Source organism: Lytechinus variegatus, chromosome 6 (assembly GCF_018143015.1).
Source record: "Lytechinus variegatus isolate NC3 chromosome 6, Lvar_3.0, whole genome shotgun sequence".
Taxonomy (NCBI): Eukaryota; Metazoa; Echinodermata; class Echinoidea; order Temnopleuroida; family Toxopneustidae; genus Lytechinus; species Lytechinus variegatus.
The window spans coordinates 4,577,415-4,599,251 of NC_054745.1; the positions used below are offsets into that span (position 1 = coordinate 4,577,415).

A 21,837-nucleotide genomic window follows, 5' to 3' on the forward strand; every position below is an offset into this window, starting at 1 on the left:
AACCATGGCCTTGCAAAGTTGCAGTGGCGTAATGAGCCTTAAATTTCGTGGGGGAGGGGCTAAATATGAAAAATTGCGAGCAAGCAAGCAAACAAAATCGATATTTCGATCTTAAAAAAATCAATTTTGTGAAAGATTTTGACATAATATCAGAAAAGAAGTATATTTCACACTTTCTTTTTTTTTCTTTTCCCTTTCTCCTTTTTCTTGGTCGTGACAAAGCTGCCCCCCCCCAAAAAAAAAAGAAACATCTTTACGCAAACCGCGTATACCCTATCGCCAAAAGGATGGTGCCATGAGATTCTGACGTCATAATGAAATGGAAAGGTATATTGCCATTCATTCATAATGTTATCTGCGTGTAGCCCATAATCACCAGGTCCCATGCTCTCCCCTCTGCCCTTTTGGGTCCACCAGAGCCCTTTTTTCCCGTAACCTTTGGAGGCCGAAAGTTTATTTTTGAGGCTTTGAATCAGACTCCAAATCGTGCACTCATACCTTTTCAGAGTCTTGCCTTAATTTACTTGATTTAAGAAAACATGAATTTGAAAAAAATATGTTCAAGGCGAGACTCTTACCCACGTCAATGGTCTTGACTGCAGTGATCGCGCCACACGGATTGGTGCGTCGGGAATTACTCCATTGAAAATCGAAAAGTGACGTCAGGTGCCATGGTGCCATGGCGGGCTGGTTCTAAACAGAGTCGCAGTTGACGGTGTCTATACACATTGGCCCGTCTGAAAAATAGGATGCAAGTGATCAAATCCCGATAGCAGCCATTTTCTCCTATGAGAAATACACGCTTTCATTCGGCGGGTTCATTTGTTTAGAACCAGGCCGCCATGACATCATGGCAACTGACGTCATGGTTTCGTATATCCTTACATTTCGTGTGTATATGAATATCTGTGAGCCGTAGTCTGACTAAATAAACCCTATTATAACATTATATCCATGTTTGCTCGGGCTCGGTAGGTTATTATCGAAATAAGATGCGATCTGCCATGCTCTTATCAGGGTGGTGTTTCATGAAAGTTGTCAGCACTGACTAAATTGGCAGTGCTGACAGCTTTAGTACAATCCTTGGTTTTGATTGGCTCAGAAGCACTGGCCTCTGACTGTTACTATGGTGACTGTCGGAGAAAGACAATTTGTCAGTGCTGACAACTTTCATGAAACGGTCCCCAGGTGACCATTCACGGCAAATACCACGTGACTAATCAAGATTCTCCAGTGCAGCTGCAAGTGAAAGGACATCGGGGTATGGAACCTTGAGATCATCTTTCATACACTGGTAGAAAGTTTGGGGCGCTGTAGACAGTTGTTTTTTAAGCTGTAGCAACTGGACTCCATTGAACGCTTTCAGTGCCTTGTTTCGTGTCGTGACGTTGTTCGCTGCTAGCCAATCCTGGACCCTCTTGGCGTCCCATCCGGGTACTTGAGAAACAGATTGAGGTGGCTTCAGTTCCTGTTCTGGCGGTGGAAGACCTGTCATCAAAGAGGAAACGCGGTACAAATTAATGCAAAACATTGTAGGAAGTAAAATGTGAATTGCAATAATTCTCAAGTTCTAATTGGCTAAATATTAAATTGTTGTGCCGTGAAAATTAGGGGCGTCTTTTTATGAAAAGAATTGTTAGCTGATGTATATCCGACAGATGCCACAGTAACAATGTTTCTTAGCCAGTGAAAATCAAGGAAAGTTATTCTATCCATTTACCTGTCGTAGAAAAATATCAATGAACCATTCTCCTGAAATATATATTTATGGATTGTACTGCATTTCATAATCTCCCTAATCATGTTTGATATCTGCCATTGTTATGACCCTGCACGCCCTCTGTCTCCCCCAATTCATTTAACGTATGCATCCATCACCCCCCCCCCCCTTCCAGCCTTGTGTGTGTGTGTTTGTGTGGGTGTCAGTCTATTTCTGATAGTGAATCGGTTTAAGAATCAAGCATGATAAATACCTGGCGTAACATCTTTTGTATTCTGAACAATATCTCTCTGCGCTGTAAACTCCTTTTCTATAATGCTAGGTAGTACCCTCGAGACGAGCTCGGGTTTTTGTACGATGTAGTATATCTTTCCGGCAGTAATGCCCCCTAGCCAGCCAGAAGCTTTGAAGTCGTCCGTCACCTTCACCGGAATGATCTTCTTCTTGCATTCATATGCATAGGACGCTTCTGAAAATGGATAAACAGGTATAATATTTAGGTTCCATGACATTTGCACCGGCGACGATGCGTGATTTTAGGTCCGGTGTTGGTGTTGGAATTTGGATTTCTTCCCCTTGCTCGAAGACTTATTAAGAGTTTGTAATTCTGATCCAGGGGCCCGTTGCAGAAAGCGTTGCGTTTAAACGCAAGTCAAAAAATCAATCGCAAGTCTCAAATGCGCGCTGTTGATTGGTTGAAAATCAAGTTGCGCATGATATTTAGAGTTTCGATTGATTGCAACTCTTTCTGCAATGGGCCTCTGGACCATCTTTATTTAACTAAAAAACTTGACCTACATGTAACACCAACACCAAAGAATCAATACCGAACTTGAATTCATCCCTTTTCCTAGCTCTAAATTCCACACATTAATCGAATGACCAACTTGCAACCCTGGGTTTCATACTGTACCCTAAACCAAAAATAAAAACCTTTGCAACCCTAACCCTACATCTTAGACGAAATTGTCGCAGGAGCAGATGTCGTGTCACCAGTACGGCAGTACTTTGTACAAGTCCCATCAACTAAATGTGGATGACGTGCAAATCGAAAAGTCCCATGTCATGAGGAAAGTGCGCTACGCATGCAACAACAAAATTTTAACTTGTACTTGATCCAAGTAGAGGAAGTATCTCAGTTACCTGTTCTGCAGTCTTGGCTGTCTTGGTAGCCACGTGTAATGCAGGCTATCACCATGTCCGCATTCTCTACCGCTTCGGACATGGCACCGATTTTATCACCCACTGGAACAAGAAAAAGAAGGAAGTCATTAAAAGAGAATGAATCCCTCGAGGGTAGATGCATTCTTATAAAAGTGAAAAAAAATCAAGATCAATGAAAGTTTTAGGAAGATAAAAAAAACAAGAAAGTTATCGGCATTTGAATATTGAGATCACTGATGGAATACAGACCCCCCCCCCCCCATCAGGGGCTGCGGAACGGTTTTCAAAGTGGGGGGGGGGGCTGCATGCTAAAAATCACAATCGAATGGTCATTTTTGCGTTTTTGTACACGGTTTTGGAAAAAAGTGGGGGCTGAAGCCCCCCAGCCCCCCCCCCCCCCCCCGGTTCCGCGGCCCCTGTTAGCAATGCAACCAGCTTATAGACAATTTCCCCATTATCTTAGTACATCTTTTACTTAATTTCTCTATTATCTAGTGTTCATTATCATGTACTCGAGGTTTCAAAACATTACGTCATGAAAATGATTATTATTTTTATATCATTACAATGAGCAAAATTAAATGTTTGTCAGTGTCCAAGTGGAAGAGAGGTACATTATTGATCTTTATTAATATTAGAATTCCTGATAGGATGATACCCAAAGCATTAAAGGTATTGTTTAACTTTGTGAGCAGCCGATTTAAAAAATTCTCAAACCAAGATGAAACATGTATACAAGTGTATATATTAGAACTCATAAACCCTGAAAACAACCATTACTGAGAATGAAAAGCTAACACTACAAGGCAAACCCCGTTTTTGTAAATAGGCGTCTTGTAGACACCTAAATAGTACACATAAGTGTATGGGATGAAATTAAGATGGTGTTTCCGGTCACTTTATATTTCAATTTTTGAAGCACTAAATAATTATTTTCGAAAGCAATTTTTTCTGGGCTTCATTTTTGTAACATTTCACAGACACAGGTGACAAGTGTGACCTTCTAGCTCAGATTTTTTAAAAGTCAAACCAATGTTAACCAATCACTTTAACTTTCTAATTGCTTGTCCAATCTTTTCCAAACGTTCGTTGATCGTATTCTTTGACTTTCATGCTCTTACACGAGCTAATATTAAATTTCAGAAAATGGAGAATAAAAAATTCGTTTCCAAGAAATGACAACTGTGAAAATATTCATGTTGTATGCAAATAGTCACCAAGTAAGCATTTCAGGCAGTTTCTCTACAGTAAAGGATGTTAGAAATGTGAAATGTATATTACCCTTTGGAGAGAATAGAACGAGAAAATAGAAGGGGACGAGCACAAGGAGAAGCAGATTTTTAATCGGAGAGCGAGAGAAAAAATATATATATATTCATTACTCTGATACTAAGTAGAAGGAGGGGTGACAAATAACTCAACAAGAGTCTAAAGATGAGATTAAGAAAAATTAGCTAAGAAAAGAAAACAAGAATAACAACTTTACACAAAAAGAAGACAGAATTATAACTTTGATAAAAAAGAAGAATTTGAAGAGGAAAAAACGATGAAGAAGTTAGAGAAGACACAAAGAGGAAACGGAATTTATACGTGAAAATAACTTGTTTTAATGAAAAAAGGGGCAGAGGTGGATTCTTTGATTGGTTAAAAACAAGCATTCAGTTTCATATTTTCTTAATGTAGACTTACTCATATGGTCCTCATCCATCCATACGGTGTACCCTCTTTTTCGAAGCTCCTTCTTGAACTCTCTCATCACAGGTTTGGACGGGTGTTCCCATTTGTAGCTGAGCATGATGTGTCCAGTCGATTTTGCAGTGTCCACTGGCGCCCTCTGCGGTGACTCGTCGGCCGTTTTCCTGTTCTTTAGGCCTTCGGGAAGTCTTGATTCGTAAATTTCGAAGAGAGCTCCCATGCAGGCTGTACGGAGATTTTCGTGCTCACTTTGGGAGTTCTCAGTCACATCTGGTAATAGGATATGGAATTTATATATCAAGGATATGGCTCCTTCTAAATTCAGAAGTTTGGGCCTATTATTATTGCATGCAACCATAGCCCTCACTTATTTTCAAGCGATTTGTACATTTAAGGAATTATTACGGCCATGCTTCCCATTGACCTCAATTGACAATAACGCCATGCCGAAGATTTAAGCCCATAACTACTGGTTTAAAAACGAGAGTCCGAACCATGGATGTAGTCTTCAACGCTTATAAGCATTGTATTAGGCGCTGTAAAAATGTTGCGTATTATTATTGACATTATAATTAGTAGTAGTATCACTATTATAATTGTTATACCAAAGTGAGCCCATGAGACGCATTTCCCCTTTGATAATTCCTAATGTATTTAATTAAATACAGATGAAGGGTCTTACTTACTGTAAATAATAGACTGTTCTTTGCGGAGTTTCTCTTTATTTTCCTTCAGAAATGCCAGTCTCCAGATTGTGTTGGCTGCAGATGTTTTCTCCTCCTTCGAACACTTTGGTTCGAGTAATTTCCCAAGAATTGGAATTCCCCCTTTGGCTACAATGAGTTGCTTGTTGTTGTCGTTGATAGCCAGTTCCTCTACAGCCTGGAGCAGCTCGATTGCAGCCAGACATATCACAGTAGAACGCTTCTTTGATGTCCGCCGTGTGACCTTCGTGTGGTGTTTTGGATCCGACAGGCACTTCTCCAAGAGAGACAGCAGCGATACGATGCATTCGTAATTCGTGGACAGCTTGTCTGCTTCTTCTTTCTTCACTAGTCTTGCTAAAGTCATAAACGCAACTGTCTGCGTCAGACTGTCCGTTGATTCGCAAAGCTTCTGAATGGCAGGAACCGCGCGGTGATGCCTAGGTGCCAACGGTGGTAGTCTCCTACATGCGTTTTCCAAAATGTTCATTGCATCGAAGACCATATCTTCAACCCATTTGTTCATCGAACACCCCTTCTCACCTAGGTGTAAAAGCCAGTCGACAATGACGGAGAGACATCCATCTTCCTCAAGTTGCAAGCAAAAGAAGTCAGACTTGTCGGTGAAATTCCAGGTCGAGCCTAGGAGTTCCATGTAAAAGGTAAAAATCTCTTTTATTTCGGATGGAAGTTCTTCACTTGGTTGCGCATCTTCAATCTCCTGTAACTTTGTTCCTTTTGTCCATGTATAGTTAAACATTTTGCAGTGGTCTGTATCAATCCCCATTGCGTCCGCTGCTGCTGTGAGGCCTATTTTGGAGTCACGAGAAAATAAATTGATATCCCTCATATGTTTGTTGCATGAGGTACAGGAAAATTCATTGCACTGTCGAATGTATTGGATACTCTCTTTAACAGGAACGAGGCGCTGTTTGATCTTGTCGCGTATCTTGTGGTCCTGGCGCCTCAACTTTACATCTGCAAAATCAACAAGCAGAGCATCTGAAATGTTATCCGTAGGTCTCAAAGAGCCATCGGAATTTCCCTCAAGGGTACCTCCGTCAGTTTGAACAATTTCACTTTCTGCAGGGTTGGTTGAATCAGTCGATTGTGGTTTTCCAGGAGACCCATCTGTTTTGTTGTTGCTTTCTGTAGCTGCTCCTGCAGAATCTGGGACTGGTTCTACTGTTTCAAATTTCTCGGCTGGCGGAATCTTCCTTGCACTTGCCGCAGACCCCATGTCTTACATGTAAATCACATACTGTAAGAGAATACAAAAAAGTTTCTTGGTTAATAGTGGCCAGTGAGGATCATGAGGGTTTCTAAATTGGTTCAATAGTAGGAAAATGATAATAATAATTTGAACAAATGATTATTAAAAACAACAAAATCAACAATAGGCGTAATGATAATAGTAACGACAATAATTATAATAAATAATGGCTTCTTTGTATTGCTATATCAATCTATGACAGAGATTTTTTCGCAGCCTGTTAGGCGGCTGGGTGGATAGGGGCAAAGCGTTGATCGACGCCTTGACTAAGGACGCTAGAACGAGGTGGGGCTCGAACACGAGACCCTCTGATAGCAAGGCGATATTCGGAACCTCTACACCACCACGCTTCCAGGACGACGTTTTTCGATATAAAAATATAGAAAGAGAGAGAGAGAGAGTCATCACACATGAAATGCATCCATCCATCTAGCAGGCATGGCACAGCATGTCTGTGTTAATAACACATACATGTAATCGCTAATACAACTACTATGAAAAAAAGAATTCATATAATTTGTATATATGTATTTACCTTTTCACACAATAATTTATCTTTGCTTCGACGCATTCAACTCTGCAATATCGTATTATAAGGTTGACGAGGTTATAATATAGAATTATTTATCTGATGTCACACGAAAATATGGTTGTTTAACAAATATTACAGTATGATCGTGTTTCTATGATGTGGAGAATTGAATCTATTCAAGAAGCACCATCGTCTGTTCACTCTGACGATGGAAGTCCGAGTTTGTGACGGTTGCTCGGCAACGGGAGACGCCATTATATTAGCTAGCGCCTGATCAGTTCGTATGAATGAAACGTGTCACCAATGGCTTTGACCTTGAACGTCACTACCACACGGGTCCTGCTATTCAATAGTTAGGTTATATGTATAATGGTAATAATGCTGGCATTTGTTAAGCACTATCCGTGCGAGAACCTATCTATTAATCTGGGGGGAACAGAGGGGGAATCAGGTAGTCTGTTTTGTACATATTCATAATTTGGTGTAAATAATTATAGCATTTGTTAAGTCGCATTGGTGCGATAAACTTTCTGTAGGGGACGAGGGGGGAATCGCGAAGTATTTTTTTTATTACAGTCTTACCAACAAATTGAACCCCAACACGACCGATGTCATGGCATTGGAACACTTAACTATATAAAGCTCAATTTCGCATCTATTTTCTCAAATAATTGTAATATATATTTACCTTGTTGTTTATTTTTATTCATTGCTTGCATGTATTTCAAAACTGTTTTATGTTATATTTTTAATATAGTAGCATTAAGTTTTTTCTTGATTAGTAACTTTATTCACATTTGATTTTTTGTGATTCATTTTCGTAAGTCAAATATGTTGCTCTCAAACTAGCAAGTTAACTGATGTTTCAAAGTCTTGCAACACTCAGTTTTCTAATAGACAGGTTCAAACGAAATTTCATTTATTCATTGGTTTTTTAATACATATGGCATCATTATAACTTCTTATCGAAGTTCTGCTCAACCTTTTCAGACGGTCTTTCAAATCTTCTAAAAGATTATCAAATATTATCTTACATTACCACTATTAGCTTGGGAATATGGTAATACTTTGAATTGATATTGTAATTTCTGTACATTTCCTGATTCTTTTACTTTTATTGCTTAATTGTTAATTTCATTGTTTTTGTACGATTTTAAAAAATCTGTCAATACAGCTTTTCAACTGCGATCACATGATTTCAATAAATCTATTGGTAGTGACGTAATCATGGAAAGAACACAGCGTGCCACAGTGTGTTTACAGTGTGGAACACAATGTTAAACCACCTGTACACTGACCATTTTGTTCCATCACTGTGAATCATATCATTATTCACATAGTCGACAGTGTGAACATGCTGTGAACAGTCACTCTGTCGAGCAGTCCATGGTGTGAATATGTCTTCACTCTGTTAAATTTGGACATTTTAACAGTCTGAAAAATATGTTTACATAGTCCTCTATGTGAACACAATTTGTTCTTTCCAGCAGTTGGTCGGACAGGAATCGATTTCGCTGTAGCAATGGTATTTAGGAAAAGATTACAGAATAACTTAGCGGGCAATGTTTAGCAGGGCCCGCTGGGAGAATAGTTTTCAGAACTGAAGTGGCGTCCCTGGGTAGATACGACGTTATTATTATTATCATTATTTCAATTATTATTAATATTGCTATTATAGGTAGTGTTATTATTACGTTTTACGTATAAAAGTGAATCTTCACACCTGCGAAACTGACTCGGGGGGGGGTCCGTCACACAAAGCTTAGCAGTGATCGTAGAACATTTTTCTACGATTGATTGCATTGACTACAATGCACAATCAATCGTAAGAATCAAACAATCAATCATTAACCTTTGTGTTCCGGAACCCAGACCGACAAAATCTATAAGGGAATTGCTAATAACATACTGTTGGTCAGTATGGAGAAGGAATGGCTTTAGAATGGCTGAGTATGACGCAGCCATTTTGACTAACCTAATGCATGTTCATAATGTACAAAATAAAAGAATACACAGATGATACATAAATATATATAAAAACACAAGTACATAATGAATATAAAAGGTGTTGCAACATAAACTAAAAGCTTTATTGTTTAAAGCACTTTTAAACTGGTTTTGCATCCAAGAAAACAAAATAAAAATGTAAGAATAAGAAAGAGAGGAACTGCCAAGATATAACAATTCGACAGATTGATTTATTCGTTTATTCATTTTCTATATTAGTTTTTTGCTCTTTTTGATGAATTCAGTTACTTTTGTCATAATGTCATTGTCCTTGGTGGTAATATAAGTAATATGGCCGACATGAAGCAGAAATATTGGAATACTTTATTTTAGGATCTGGTTCTCGATAAAGGCAAGTAGAAGATGTAGACGGTGAAGCAGAGGTTTTGGTAGATACGGTATTAATTCAACGTCATCCTCTTTCTACTACCATAAGTATTGTCATAGTAGCAGCGTTATTATTAGTATCATTTGTAGTAGTTGAAGTTCTACTAGTAAAAGTAGTAGTAGTAGTAATAGTATAGTAGTAGTTGTTGTTTTTGTTGTTGTAGTTGTAGTAGGAGTAGTGTAGTAGTAGTAGTAATCATGGTAATAGTAATAGTAGTAGTTCTACTAGTAGAAGTAGTTGTAGTACTAGTAGTACTAGTAACAGTAGCAGTAGTAGTAGTAGTAGAAGGAGGAGTAGTAGTAGTAGTAGTAGAAGTAGTAGAAGTAGTAGTAGTAGAAGAAGTAGTAGTAGTAGTAGTCGTCGTCGTCGTTGTTATTGTTGTTGTACTAGCAGAACGTAGTATTCAAGAATATTATTGCTGTTATTGTATTGCTGGTAGTAGAACTAGTAACTTTTATGTTTTGTTATTGTTGTTATTTTTTCATTGTTATATTTTATATTTTTCTCTTCAAAGTATAAGCTGTAGAAAAAAAATTAGGGAAAGATAAAGCAGCACATTTGATGTAGTCATCTCATGAACAACAAAAAGAGCTTCTGGTTATGTAAAGATTTGAAAGGGTTGTCGTTTTTTGCTATTGCCCGATGGTGTTTTTTATTGAAGAGGCATATAGTTTGCATGGTTTGAGCGGTCCTTCGGAAATTAATGGCCATTTCAATCAAAACAACTTGTTTTCTGGCACTACTTCATTTCAGTTCCTTTCATACATAACACAAAGTAATATGAATCAGATACAAAAAAGGCAGTATGAAATAGAGCATATGGAAATGGAAATGAGGAGTCCACTAAAATCAATGCTTGTAAAGCTTGGATCTTCCTCGAAAAAGTGAAATAAATCACTGGGTATTTGATATTATGCATGCGTATAAAGAATATACATTTCATATATATATAGATATATATTATATATATATTTGTATATATATTATTATGCATGATGTATGTAAATATATATATAAATATATATATATATATATATATATAGTGCGTATCAAAAAAGTTTACACTTAGAAAAATCGTGTAAAATTATACGTTTGTAATATCCTGAAAATTTTTCCACATTTTAACATTGGTACAGATCCATTTAAGCAAATGACGATATAACTGTCTAAAATATTTCCGCTTGAGCGAGAACCACTTACTTTTGAACAGTTAGTAAAATGATTTGCCCAGAACTTTGAAATAGTTATGCGAATAAATGTATGCCTTGATCATGAATAACACATGGAATTTTGCTAGTAAAATTGAATTGAAAATATCTTTTTATCTTGTTCCTTACCCAAAATACTTCGAAGAGTGCATTGCGCCCTACTTTTTTCCCTTACAGACCGAGGCCATCGTGAAGATATTTGTTTTACACTGAGCTGTGATTTATATGAAATGGCTTAGGCTTGATTTTCATTTTGTTAATCATTGTCAAGCTTGGGAAAAGTGTGGAAAAACAAGTATAAAATAACAAAAATGAAATGTAAACCCACTTTAAATAATAAAAACTTGCTATGAAAAAATGCTGGATGTATCTGTTATAAACCTTTGTTCAGATTCAGTCATGTCCTCAGATCCAGCTGGCACAAAAAGGGTAAAGGTTGTGCTTACTAAGTGTTGAAATTTCAATTTGGGTGGCAATTTTTTTACAAAATCCTTGAATGGATCCATTATTTTTCAATTGACTAAAAATGCAAGGGAAATGTATGAGAAATTTTTTGCAGGGTAAGTTTGATTTCACCATTTCCCCTTGACACAGCGTGAAAACAAGCATTTCTGCGAGCTTTACAAAAATGGACAGTGCTCACTCATGTGTAACATTCTGTCATAACTTTTACTTTCATTGGATAGATGAGACCCAAACCCAATAATATATGTGAAAAAGATACCCACATATTTTATATTATTTAATTTCCAGGGCTTTTTCAAAGTGTAAACTTTTTTTTAAACGCACTGTATTGGAAAGAGGTTATACAGAGTTCGTAATTAATGCATTATGTTTGAAAAGATGTTGGGTGTCTCAAAACAGGGAGGGTCCCAGAGGCAAACGGTCTCTTATTTTTCAAAATGTTTGTCTACGTCAATTGAGACTTCCAACTTACCTTTTTCTTTCAAGTAATCTGAAATATACACTAGAGCAATTGACTATTAAAATTCACTTAATATATAATGATCACGACAAAACTATATTAGAAAATCAGCCTCGTGGGAAGACCTCCTCAGAATCAACACGTTATTATTCATGGAGCAGCACATTGAAAAAACTATGATAACAAAAATTGCTATTAAAGGATATTCGGGGCTGAAGATATGCCACAATATTATTTGAACAGATAAAAAAATCAGACAAACGAAACACTGAAAATAATGATCAAAGTCGGACAACTAATAAAAGATTTGTGTTACTTTAAGGATTTGAATTATTTTGGAGAAACACTTCTATGCATGTATTCATCAATAAATAAAATGAAATTAAATGGATATATAAGTGAAATGAAATGATTGTTAAAAGAGCAAATTGACGATGACATTTCCCCCACTTGTGCTGTTGTATCATTAAAACATGTCTATTCAGATTGTGTCCACTAAGAATAAAAGAAATGGATTGACAAATGATTTTATCAATTGACTATTCATTGTTACATCTTATTTGATTATAAGTGGGACGTACCCTACACACATGTATAAAAGTATAAAATAATTATGATTTCATGTCATAACATAATAAATTAAAGTGGGGACATTACCTCATCAGACCACCTGATGAATATTCATGACAATGCTCATATAATTGTTTTCATTAATTATTGCTAAGCTTACAAAATGTAATAACCTTTTTTATCAGATTATAAGGAAATTTTTTAGCATTTTGTTTTGTGTAATTTCTTCTAGATAATTCCACATTTTAAAAGATTTATATGCAGCAGTTTTACCTTCACTTTTAGTCTGGATTATCTGCTTCACGGGAAATGGTATCTGGATTGTGGATCCAAGGTACAAGGAAGACTTTTAAGGTATGATAGCAGTCATATAGAACATTGTGGAACTCCCATGACAAGTGGAAATGATTGGACAGTAACTGTTGTTGACTTTGTTCACACAGTCCATGGTTCACAACCATGACAACAGGGACTTTAGTAAGGTACTGTTTACTTCAAGATGCTTCTTAAATGCTATTTATACCCATGACAGAGAGAGAGAGTAGGATGTACTTGAAGACAGTTGTAATTTTGTGTGTTATCGAGACAGAGAGGTCTAGGTGTCGCTGTTTTGAAAATTTGCACCAATCAGGTTATATTCCAGTGATTAGCTTGTGATGCCAGCATTGCCAAAATCAGCTGTAGCTTCGACACACATTCGCAGTGCAAGCGCACAAACCACTACACATAATTAAAAATACCATGGAATCTAATATAAAAAAATAAAAACATAACATAATATTTACAACATTACTAGTCAAGGGTTTCAAGCGCAGCTGCAAAAGAAAGGACATCAAGGTGATGAACATTAGATTTTCTTGACTGATCAAGGTTTTGGCATTGAGGCAAGTCGCTTCTTGAGTTGTAGTAAAATAGAATAAAACGTGATGGCAGTGACGCAAACATTGAGTGACTCATCAAGTCTTTCAAGGACAGCTACGAGAGAAAGAAATTCAAGGAAAGGAACATTAGTGTTTCTTGAGCTGCCGGTACTGGGCACGCTGATGGTGCTGTTCGTGATATCACGTGATCGACAGTTACGCAAACACCACGTGACTATTCAAGGTTTTCAAGCGCAGCTGCGAGGGAAAGAACGTCAAGGTATGGAACCTTCAGATCATCTTTCATGGACTGGTAGAACGCGTGTGGTACTGTGGTAAGCTGTTTCTTGAGCTGCAGCAACTGAGTTCCGTTGATGGATTTAAGCGCTTTGTTACGTGATGTGACGTTGTTCGCCGCCAGCCAATCCTGGACCCTCTTTGAATCCCATCCCGGTACTTGAGATTCTGTTGGGGGTGACTTCGGTTCCTGTTCCGGCAATTGTGACCCTATCAAGAAACAGGAATTCAATCAAAATTAGAATAGCTTTATCCGACTTTGCACCTATTAAAGAATTGGAGAACAGGTAAAGATGAAACTCGGCATTTTTCAAAACCTTTGCAATGGGAAATCGCTAGTATTACGTAAATACAATGATACAAAGTTGAAAGAAATAATTGATAGACATTTAACTATTGTATGAAAAAATGCAATATATTTTATTTCTATATGTTACGTATGTAATCTATGTTTTTTAAACCAATAACATGCAAAGAAATTTATGGAATTGTGAAAGATATGCCAAACGACTCTAGTCCTGGTATGGATTCAATAGTTGTTAGAGTATTGAAAAAAACAATCTCATTGATATGCATTCCATTATGTAATATTTTTAATTTAAGCATATCAACAGGTACTGATCCCAAATATTTGAAGATTGCTAAGGTCACTCCTATCCACAAAAGTGGAAGTCGAGAAAATATGAACAATTATCGTCCAATATCTGTACTAAAAATATTTGCTAAAAGACTTGAGAGATGTGTGTATAACAGGATTATTAGTTTTATTGATGAAAATGATATAGTATTTAACAACCAGTATGGATTCAGGAAGGGGCACTCCACATCTTCAGCTGTCTTGGAGCTTACACATAAGATACACAACTCTATTAATAACAAAGAACATACTCTAGCAATATTTATTGATCTCTCTAAAGCCTTTGATGTTTTTGACCACTCTGTTAAAAAAACTAGATTACCATGGAATAAGGGGGTTGCCACTCAAATGGATCACAGATTATTTAACCGATCGAGAACAAATTACTATATTTAACAAATGTAAGTCAAGCTCCAGGACAGTGAGATATGGAGTGCCCCAGGGTTCAGTCCTCGGCCCACTCCTTTTTCTGTTATTTATAAATGATTTACCCCAATGTTCAAATATGCTAAATTTTGTGCTATTTGCTGATGACACGTGTGTCTCTATGTCTGGTAGAAATATTGATATTCTGTTCAGAGATATGAATTTACAGCTTAAAAAGATCAATGAGTGGATGTCAGTCAATAATCTAATTGTGAATACTTCAAAAACCAATTATATGTTGTTTAGCACATGCAGCCATAAGATAGACAACTTAAAATTATACTATAATCATGATAATAGCTTTGAAATTACTCAACTTCACAATGTAAAATTTTTAGGTATTTATTTGGATGACAATTTATCTTGGAACTTTCATATTAAACAGGTCTGTAATAAGATTGCTAAAAAGATTGGGGTAATAGCTAAACTTAATTTTTTGCCAAGTTCAGTTCTAAAAATGTTATATCATGCTTTTATCACATCTACCATTAACTATGGAGTGATTGCATGGGGATTTACAACTAAAAAAAATATACAGAAAATTTTTACTTTACAAAAACGAGCAATCCGTCTAATAACTCATTCCAATTACCTCTCTGAAAGTGCACCTCTTTTCGAACGAAGCAATATCTTACCGATTCAGAATATCATATCATTACAGACCTGTTTATTCATGTACCAATGCCACAACCATATGTTACCTAAGTCTCTTCAAGATTATTCTAAAATGAATAATAACCACTCTTTTGGAACTCATTACCGAATTCTGTTAAATTATCAAAATCTTTAAATCAATTCAAACGTGCATGTCTTCAAAACAAAACACTTTTAAACACAGCTTTCCATTTATTGTAATGATTTGTTTTCACCCCCCCCCCCCTCCGCTCTCTTAGACGTATTTGTAATTATGTTATGATTATACTGTTTGTTTACTCTACATGTATTAATATGATTTATTCTATGATTTATTTATTCTTATTTTATGCTTTCTTTGACCCCTCCACGTGTAATATATCTTTTAATGTCAATGATTTGTATATACGTATATTTTTAATTGTGGAAATAAATTTGAATTTGAATATGTGTGTGTGTGTATTTTAGCACTCTCCCATAACATACATAATACATGTGTTTAGTTTATCCTGGTTCAATGTCCATGAGCGTACGCCGTGGAACAGGTGGGTGAGGGGGGTGCTATTGCATTTCTTACCAATGAACTTGTTAAAACCCGACCATTTCAAAACTTGACCTGAGCTCCGTAACACAAAGATTAGCGATCAATAGCAAAATGGACTGACCAATCACGATCAATGTTACACGCGCACTTTACTTTAAATTACTGACCAGGAACTAATCAGAAGCGTTCTTTCATATTTTCTATTCATCGCTAAGCGTTGTGTTACGGGGCCCAGATCGTCAATTTCAAATTGAACATTCTGCATTTTCCCCTCGCGTACAGCTCGTACCCCAGGAAGGGGTGGGGAATGGGGTGAAAAGATACGGAATCACATACCTGTCGTTGTAGCATTCACTTTCTGGATTGTTTCTTTCTGCACAGCGAATTCTTTTTCGATGATGCTAGGAAGTACTTCGGAGACGAGCTCTGCTTTTTGCACGATGTAGTATATCTTCCCGGCCGTAATACCCCCTAGCCAGCCAGAAGCTTTGAAGTCGGCCTTAACTTTCACTGGAATAATCTTCTTCTTGCATTCATATGCATAAGACGCTTCTGAAATTATTAAATGAGAGTCGTTGAAATAAGTAGGAACTTTCAATTCGAATACGTTATTGATGCATTTGGAAGGGGGTGAACAGTGACTGTACAGTTCAGTAGCAGACATCCCTTTTTTCATTTTGGAATTCTTCCACAGACTCAATGGCGTAATCAATCCCAAAAGAATTGATAGGCCAGATGTGGCATATCGGGCAAAAATCTTAAGCATTTCAGCATATTTATTTTAAAGATACAATGTGGGGATAGATTTGGATATGATATCAAGAAAATAATCTAATATTTCACCCTACTCTCTTTAATTTCCTTTCCTTTTTTCATTTTTGGGGGGTCTAGGCCGTGAAAAAATTGAGGGGGGAAGCATCCCCCCTAATATGTACGCCACTGCATCGACTATACAATGCTAGTATAGTATAGAGTTATCCTACTTCCCTGTTTAAATTCCTAGAATATGTCGTCTGTTTGTTTCTGGACAAAAGAGTTGTTCTTTTCAATAACCTGCCATGCACAGTTGATAATCTTAATCAGGGGCGGATCCAGGATTTTGAAATAGGGGGGCGCCAGCGGCGAGGGAGCGAAGCGACCGAGCGGGGGGAGGGTGTGGCAAGAACGGCAAGAACTTTTTCAAAAAATCATGTCCAAAAGTCGTATTTTGAGAGCACCTTTAGAAGAAAAATGCACACTTAAATCACTGTAACTTCATGAATAAAAGACACATACTGACTCATTTAGGAGCTGGTTTCCAGTCACACACCGTAAAAGCGGTCATTCAAAACATACATTTGGCAAAATTGAGGCTCTTCACTTGCTTGCATCGTGTGATTGAAACGTCAAATTTAAATGATACGAAACTGAGACTTGTAATCGATAAGTTCCGAATAATCCATTCTGTTTATTGTCATTTGTGTATTTACATTGTGTGTTTCAAACGAGAATTGTTTAGTCGTATGGCAACATGCATAAAATTTGGTTCTTTTTCCCCAAAATGCACAGTAAATTGTTACAAACTACAGAAAAAACGACATCATCTTCTGGTAATCAACCTTTTCCCTCGTATTATTTTCAAATCATCTTCAATAATCCAGTCATTCTGCACAACCTCAAAGTAATATAATGCTTCTTAAGGGGATTCTCATCATTTTTATTGTTTACGTTTTCGATTTTGCTGGCATTTTTTTTAAAAGATATATTGTAATCAGCAAACCTATAGATTATCAAACATTAAAAATGGGGTAAGGGGGGGGGTTAATGTCACAATTTCTACTTTTTAACAATACACAATGTGTCCTCGGGACGTTTTTCCCCAGCACGAAAGTATTTTTATTCTCCCCCAACCCCCACCCCCCCCCCCCCCCCCCCGTCACATAAAATCTTCGCTCCTTACGCTGACATATAGCTGCCTATACACAGCAAACGCGGAGTGGGGTCGACTGGTGATTGAGAATATACAATTTTGCTCCTTGATAATTCGTTGGAATAATTGCTTCGGCGAAACTTAGTTGGGGCGCCCTGGATAATATGCCTCTGAATCTACCAGAAAGTGTAAAAGTTAGTTTACATTAAATACAAATATGTCTGACCTATACATTTCAGTGAAAACGTACATGACCAAGGCAGAATGATAATGCTGCGCACGTGGCGCCCGATATAGGGCTTCATCTTTGAGTGAAGAATAATCTCGGGGATAGACATTATCATTCGCATCGTTGACACTTTCTCTGGCGATCTGTTACTTACAATTTACAAGTATTTGCCATAAAGACGGACAAACGCATGTTACAAAAAACACAAAATTTCGGGGAAAAATGATATCCAATCCAACATCTTCACACTGGTCACTGCACTGCAACTCCCGATTACAAGTGGTGCAACTTTCCAACCAATCGACTTGCGCGCCCTGGAATTCCGGAATTTACATATTGCAATACAGTATGAAAGAGGTGCATTTGTGCGAACACAAAGGCCATGAGCGTAAGTTAAAATATACTTTTGACTAGATCTAGCCTTTGAAATTGACTACATTGTACCAATCCAGTAAATATAACCAAACAAAAAAAAAAATCCGGCGAAAATAGGGGGGGGGGGGGGCGCGCGCCCGGGGCGCCCCCCTCTGGATCCGCCACTGTTAATTGCATTAATGATGAAGATGAACATGATGATGATGATGGTGGTGATGGTGATGATGGTGATGATGATGATGGTGATGATGATGGTGATGATGAAGATGAAAATGATGAAAATGGTGATAATGACTGAAGTGATGATAATTATGATGTCGACTGAGATAATGATGATGGTGATGATGATGATGGTGGTGGAAATAACGATGGTGATGATTATGGTGATGATGAAGATGATAACACGATGGTGTTGCTGACAATGATGATGGTCATGATCATGGTGATATTGGTGGTGGTGGTGATGATGATAATGATAATGATGATGATGACAATGGTGATAATGATAATGATGGTGGTGATGATGATGATGATGAAGATGATGATTGCCGCGATGATTGATGTTAACTGTGATGATGATGATGATGATAAGGAGGAGGAGGAGTGGGATAGGAGAAAGTTTTCACCTGTTCTGCAGTCTTGACTATCTTGGTAACCACTTGTAATACAAGCAATTATCATGTCAGCATTCTCTACAGCTTCTGCCATCGCTCCAATTTTATCACCCACTGAAACAACAAAAAATGGAACATAAATGTTTGTGAAATTTGGAAGTATTGAAAACAAATGGACTTTCGAGGAAAAATGAAATTGGGAAGAGAAAGGGAAGGGGAGAAAGAAGATGATAAAGAAGTGAAAGAAGAAAGGGGAAATGGGAATTGCGAATTTATGAGTGGATGGCAATGAAGGCCTGGGGTGGGATGATTCCTTACACGTACATCCAGAAATTGTTCTTATTTTACCACAGTAATTTAAGAAAAGAACATCATAATGGATTTTAAGATTGATCTGGGGCCCGCAACATAGCAATCATAGTATAAAATGTGTTTACGGTTGATTTCATTGACCTTAATGTAATGTTAATTGTGAAAATCAGGCGTATAGTTGCTAAACTTTATGTTGAGGGCCCCAGGACTTACTCATATGGTCCTCATCCATCCATACGGTGTACCCTCTTTTTCGAAGCTCCTTCTTGAACTCACGCATTACAGGTTTTGACGGGTGTTCCCATTTGTAGCTCAGCATGATGTGTCCAGTTGACTTTGCAGTGTCGGATGGCGCCCTCTGCGGTAACCCATCGTCGGTTTTCTTGCTCTTCAGGTTTTCGGGAAGTCGGGATTCGTAGATCTCGAAGAGAGCTCCCATGCAGGCAGTGCGGAGTTTTTCGTGCTCGCTCTGGGAATACTCGGTCAGATCTAGTGCAGTGATTAAATTCGTAATGTTTTAGTAATAAACAACAGGAAAACTGGGGCTTTTTGCATACGTTTCCAATTTTGTATCTGAAGTATCTTTTAGTTGACCCTCTTCCCGTTGACATGTTCGAATTCATTAAACGGGATTTACCAAAAAGGCTCGTTATTACTCACGTTGTTTCATGGTTTATTCAATTTAGATGCAAGGTTTAATTTCCGATGTATCGCTACTTATGTTGTTTGATTTTAATTGTTCATTCTATATACATGCAAGGCGTCTTTGCCGATTATTTTATCATAATAGGTTTCAATGTTATTGTGACAGTTAATAATATTTGAAAGGTACTCACTATATATGATACCCTGGTCTTTGCGAAGTTTCTCTTTATTTTCCTTGAGGAATGCCAGTCTCCAGATGGTATTCGCGGCAGAGATCTTCTCTTCGGTGGAACAATTTGGTTTGAGCAATTGCCCGAGGAGTGGGATCCCACCTTTTGTAACGATGAGCTTTTTGTTGTTATCATTGATGGCTAGATCTTCTACGGATTGTACGAGCTCTTCTGCATTTAGACTTATTACGGTGACAATGTTCTTCTTAGATGTTTGTCTTCTAGTTGAGGCCTTGTGGTCTGAATTTGAGAGGCATTTCTTCAGGAGAGACAGTAGCGATACAATGCATTTGGTATTGGTAGATAGCTTGTCGGCTTCTTCTTTCTTCACTAGCTTAGCCAACGTCATGTATGCGATCGTCTGGGTCAAGCTTTCTGTCGACTCGCCGAACTTCTGCAGAGCAGGTACAACTCGGTGGTGCCTTGGAGCCAACGCCCTCACTCTCCTGCATGAATTGTCAATTACGTTCATTGCATCGAAGACTAGATCATCAACCCATTTATTCGTCGAGTTTGAACCCTCGACCAGATGTAAAAACCAGTCCGATATCAACGACAGGCACCCGTCCTCTTCCATTTGCAGACAGAAGTACTCGGACTTATCGGTGAAGTTCCAACTGGAACCTAAAAGTTCAATATAAAACGTGAAAATCGTTTTCTTTTGGAGCGTCAATTCTTCAGTGGGATCAGCATCCTCGATCTGCTGTAACAATTCCCCCTTTGACCATCTATAGCTAAACATTTTGCAGTAGTCCGTGTCAATGGCCAACCCGTCTGCGGCAGCGTTGCGGTCAATGCTCTTGTTCCGAGAAACTTTGTTGATACCCTTCATGTGCTCATTGCATGAGTCACATGGGAAATTGTCACATTCCTGGATGTGCTGGATACCTTCCTTTACAGGGATAAGACATTGTTTGATCTCCTCACTAAACTCCTGGATTCGTTTTGCCTTCGCAGCTGCAAAGTCCACAAGCAGAACGTCTGTAATGTCAGCCAGGGTGTCAGCAGGATCTGCCGGGTTGGATGGCTCAATTATTCCTTCCGGTGCCACTGGACCACTGTCCGATTCATCGTGGCCTCCTACTTCTCGGCTAGCGTCTGAGTTTTCGACAGATGGAGGTTCTGCGATCTTTTGCACTGGTGGTATCCGTCGAGTACTAGCAGAAGAACCCATCTTTAGCATACGTCACGAAACCTATAAAATCGTAAGAATAAAAAGGATGCAAGTCATCATTATTCATTCAGGGAATAAAAAGAATTTCGGGTGAGGTTTTTGCTGAAAGTTGTTTTCTTAACCCCACCCCTCGACCTTTAATTTCGAAATGCCTCCCTCTTGCCTTGAAATATCTTACAGGGCAAGTCCATCCCGAAAAAAAAGTTGTATTTGATAAAAAGATAAGAAGAGATAGCAATACCTCGAATCTCTTCATGTCTACAGAGATGATCAGATGACAAGATCTTGGATCCGAGATCTTGCCATCTTATCATCTCTTCTGTAAGATGTAGACATGATGAGATGCAAGATCTTGTCATCTGATCATCTGTCACACGGGATGTAGACATCACGAGATCCGAGATCTCGTCATCTTATTCTTTTTTTCTAAGAGATGTAGACATGACAAAAATGATTATATGAAACTTGGTTGGCACGTTTAAGTTTTCATAGCTTCGGCCTACTGCAAATCTTGATAACAATGATGTTCATCAATTACCGTAAATCCAATGAGTACGTCAAAATTGAAATAAAAGCAACAATGTGACAGAAGTCTAGACAAAAATACATTATCATAAAAAATAGAAGAAACGGTGAATTGAATACATACGATTATATATCCTTTATGGAACGGGTTCATACTAGCAGCAAAATATATTGTATTCCTCGCTATTTAGCACCATTCTCTTATGTACAGTATATTGGTTTGCATTGATGATGAGCCTTT

The 21,837-nt window shown here is 37.8% G+C and overlaps 2 protein-coding genes across 2 annotated transcripts; both read right to left on the bottom strand.

Moving 5' to 3' along the window:
* Window positions 1-199: 199 nt before the first annotated feature.
* LOC121416888 lies at window positions 200-6,540 on the bottom strand. Its single transcript, XM_041610413.1, has 5 exons — window positions 5,266-6,540; window positions 4,574-4,849; window positions 2,864-2,965; window positions 1,974-2,189; window positions 200-1,488 (listed from the first exon to the last, which is right to left on the bottom strand). The coding sequence occupies exons 1-5, from the start codon at window positions 6,521-6,523 to the stop codon at window positions 1,217-1,219; spliced, it is 2,124 nt and encodes a 707-aa protein (XP_041466347.1). The 5' UTR covers window positions 6,524-6,540; the 3' UTR covers window positions 200-1,216.
* Window positions 6,541-12,654: 6,114 nt separating this feature from the next.
* LOC121416742 lies at window positions 12,655-20,915 on the bottom strand (the record flags this gene model as incomplete). The annotated part of the gene is made up of 5 exons (XM_041610200.1): window positions 12,655-13,553; window positions 15,920-16,135; window positions 18,723-18,824; window positions 19,236-19,511; window positions 19,859-20,915. Coding segments are annotated over 5 exons (1,923 nt in total), but the record flags the coding sequence as incomplete, so codon positions are not given.
* Window positions 20,916-21,837: the final 922 nt, after the last annotated feature.

Excerpts from the sequence above, each read along its gene's own strand:
- LOC121416888 (XM_041610413.1), bottom strand. The coding sequence starts at position 6,523 with ATGGGGTCTGCGGCAAGTGCAAGGAAGATTCCGCCAGCCGAGAAATTT. Across the intron at positions 2,190-2,863 it reads CAGCCAAGACTGCAGAACAG|AAGCGTCCTATGCATATGAA; the intron begins GTAACTGAGATA and ends ATCCATTTTCAG. Across the intron at positions 1,489-1,973 it reads TACAAAAGATGTTACGCCAG|GTCTTCCACCGCCAGAACAG; the intron begins GTATTTATCATG and ends CTTTGATGACAG.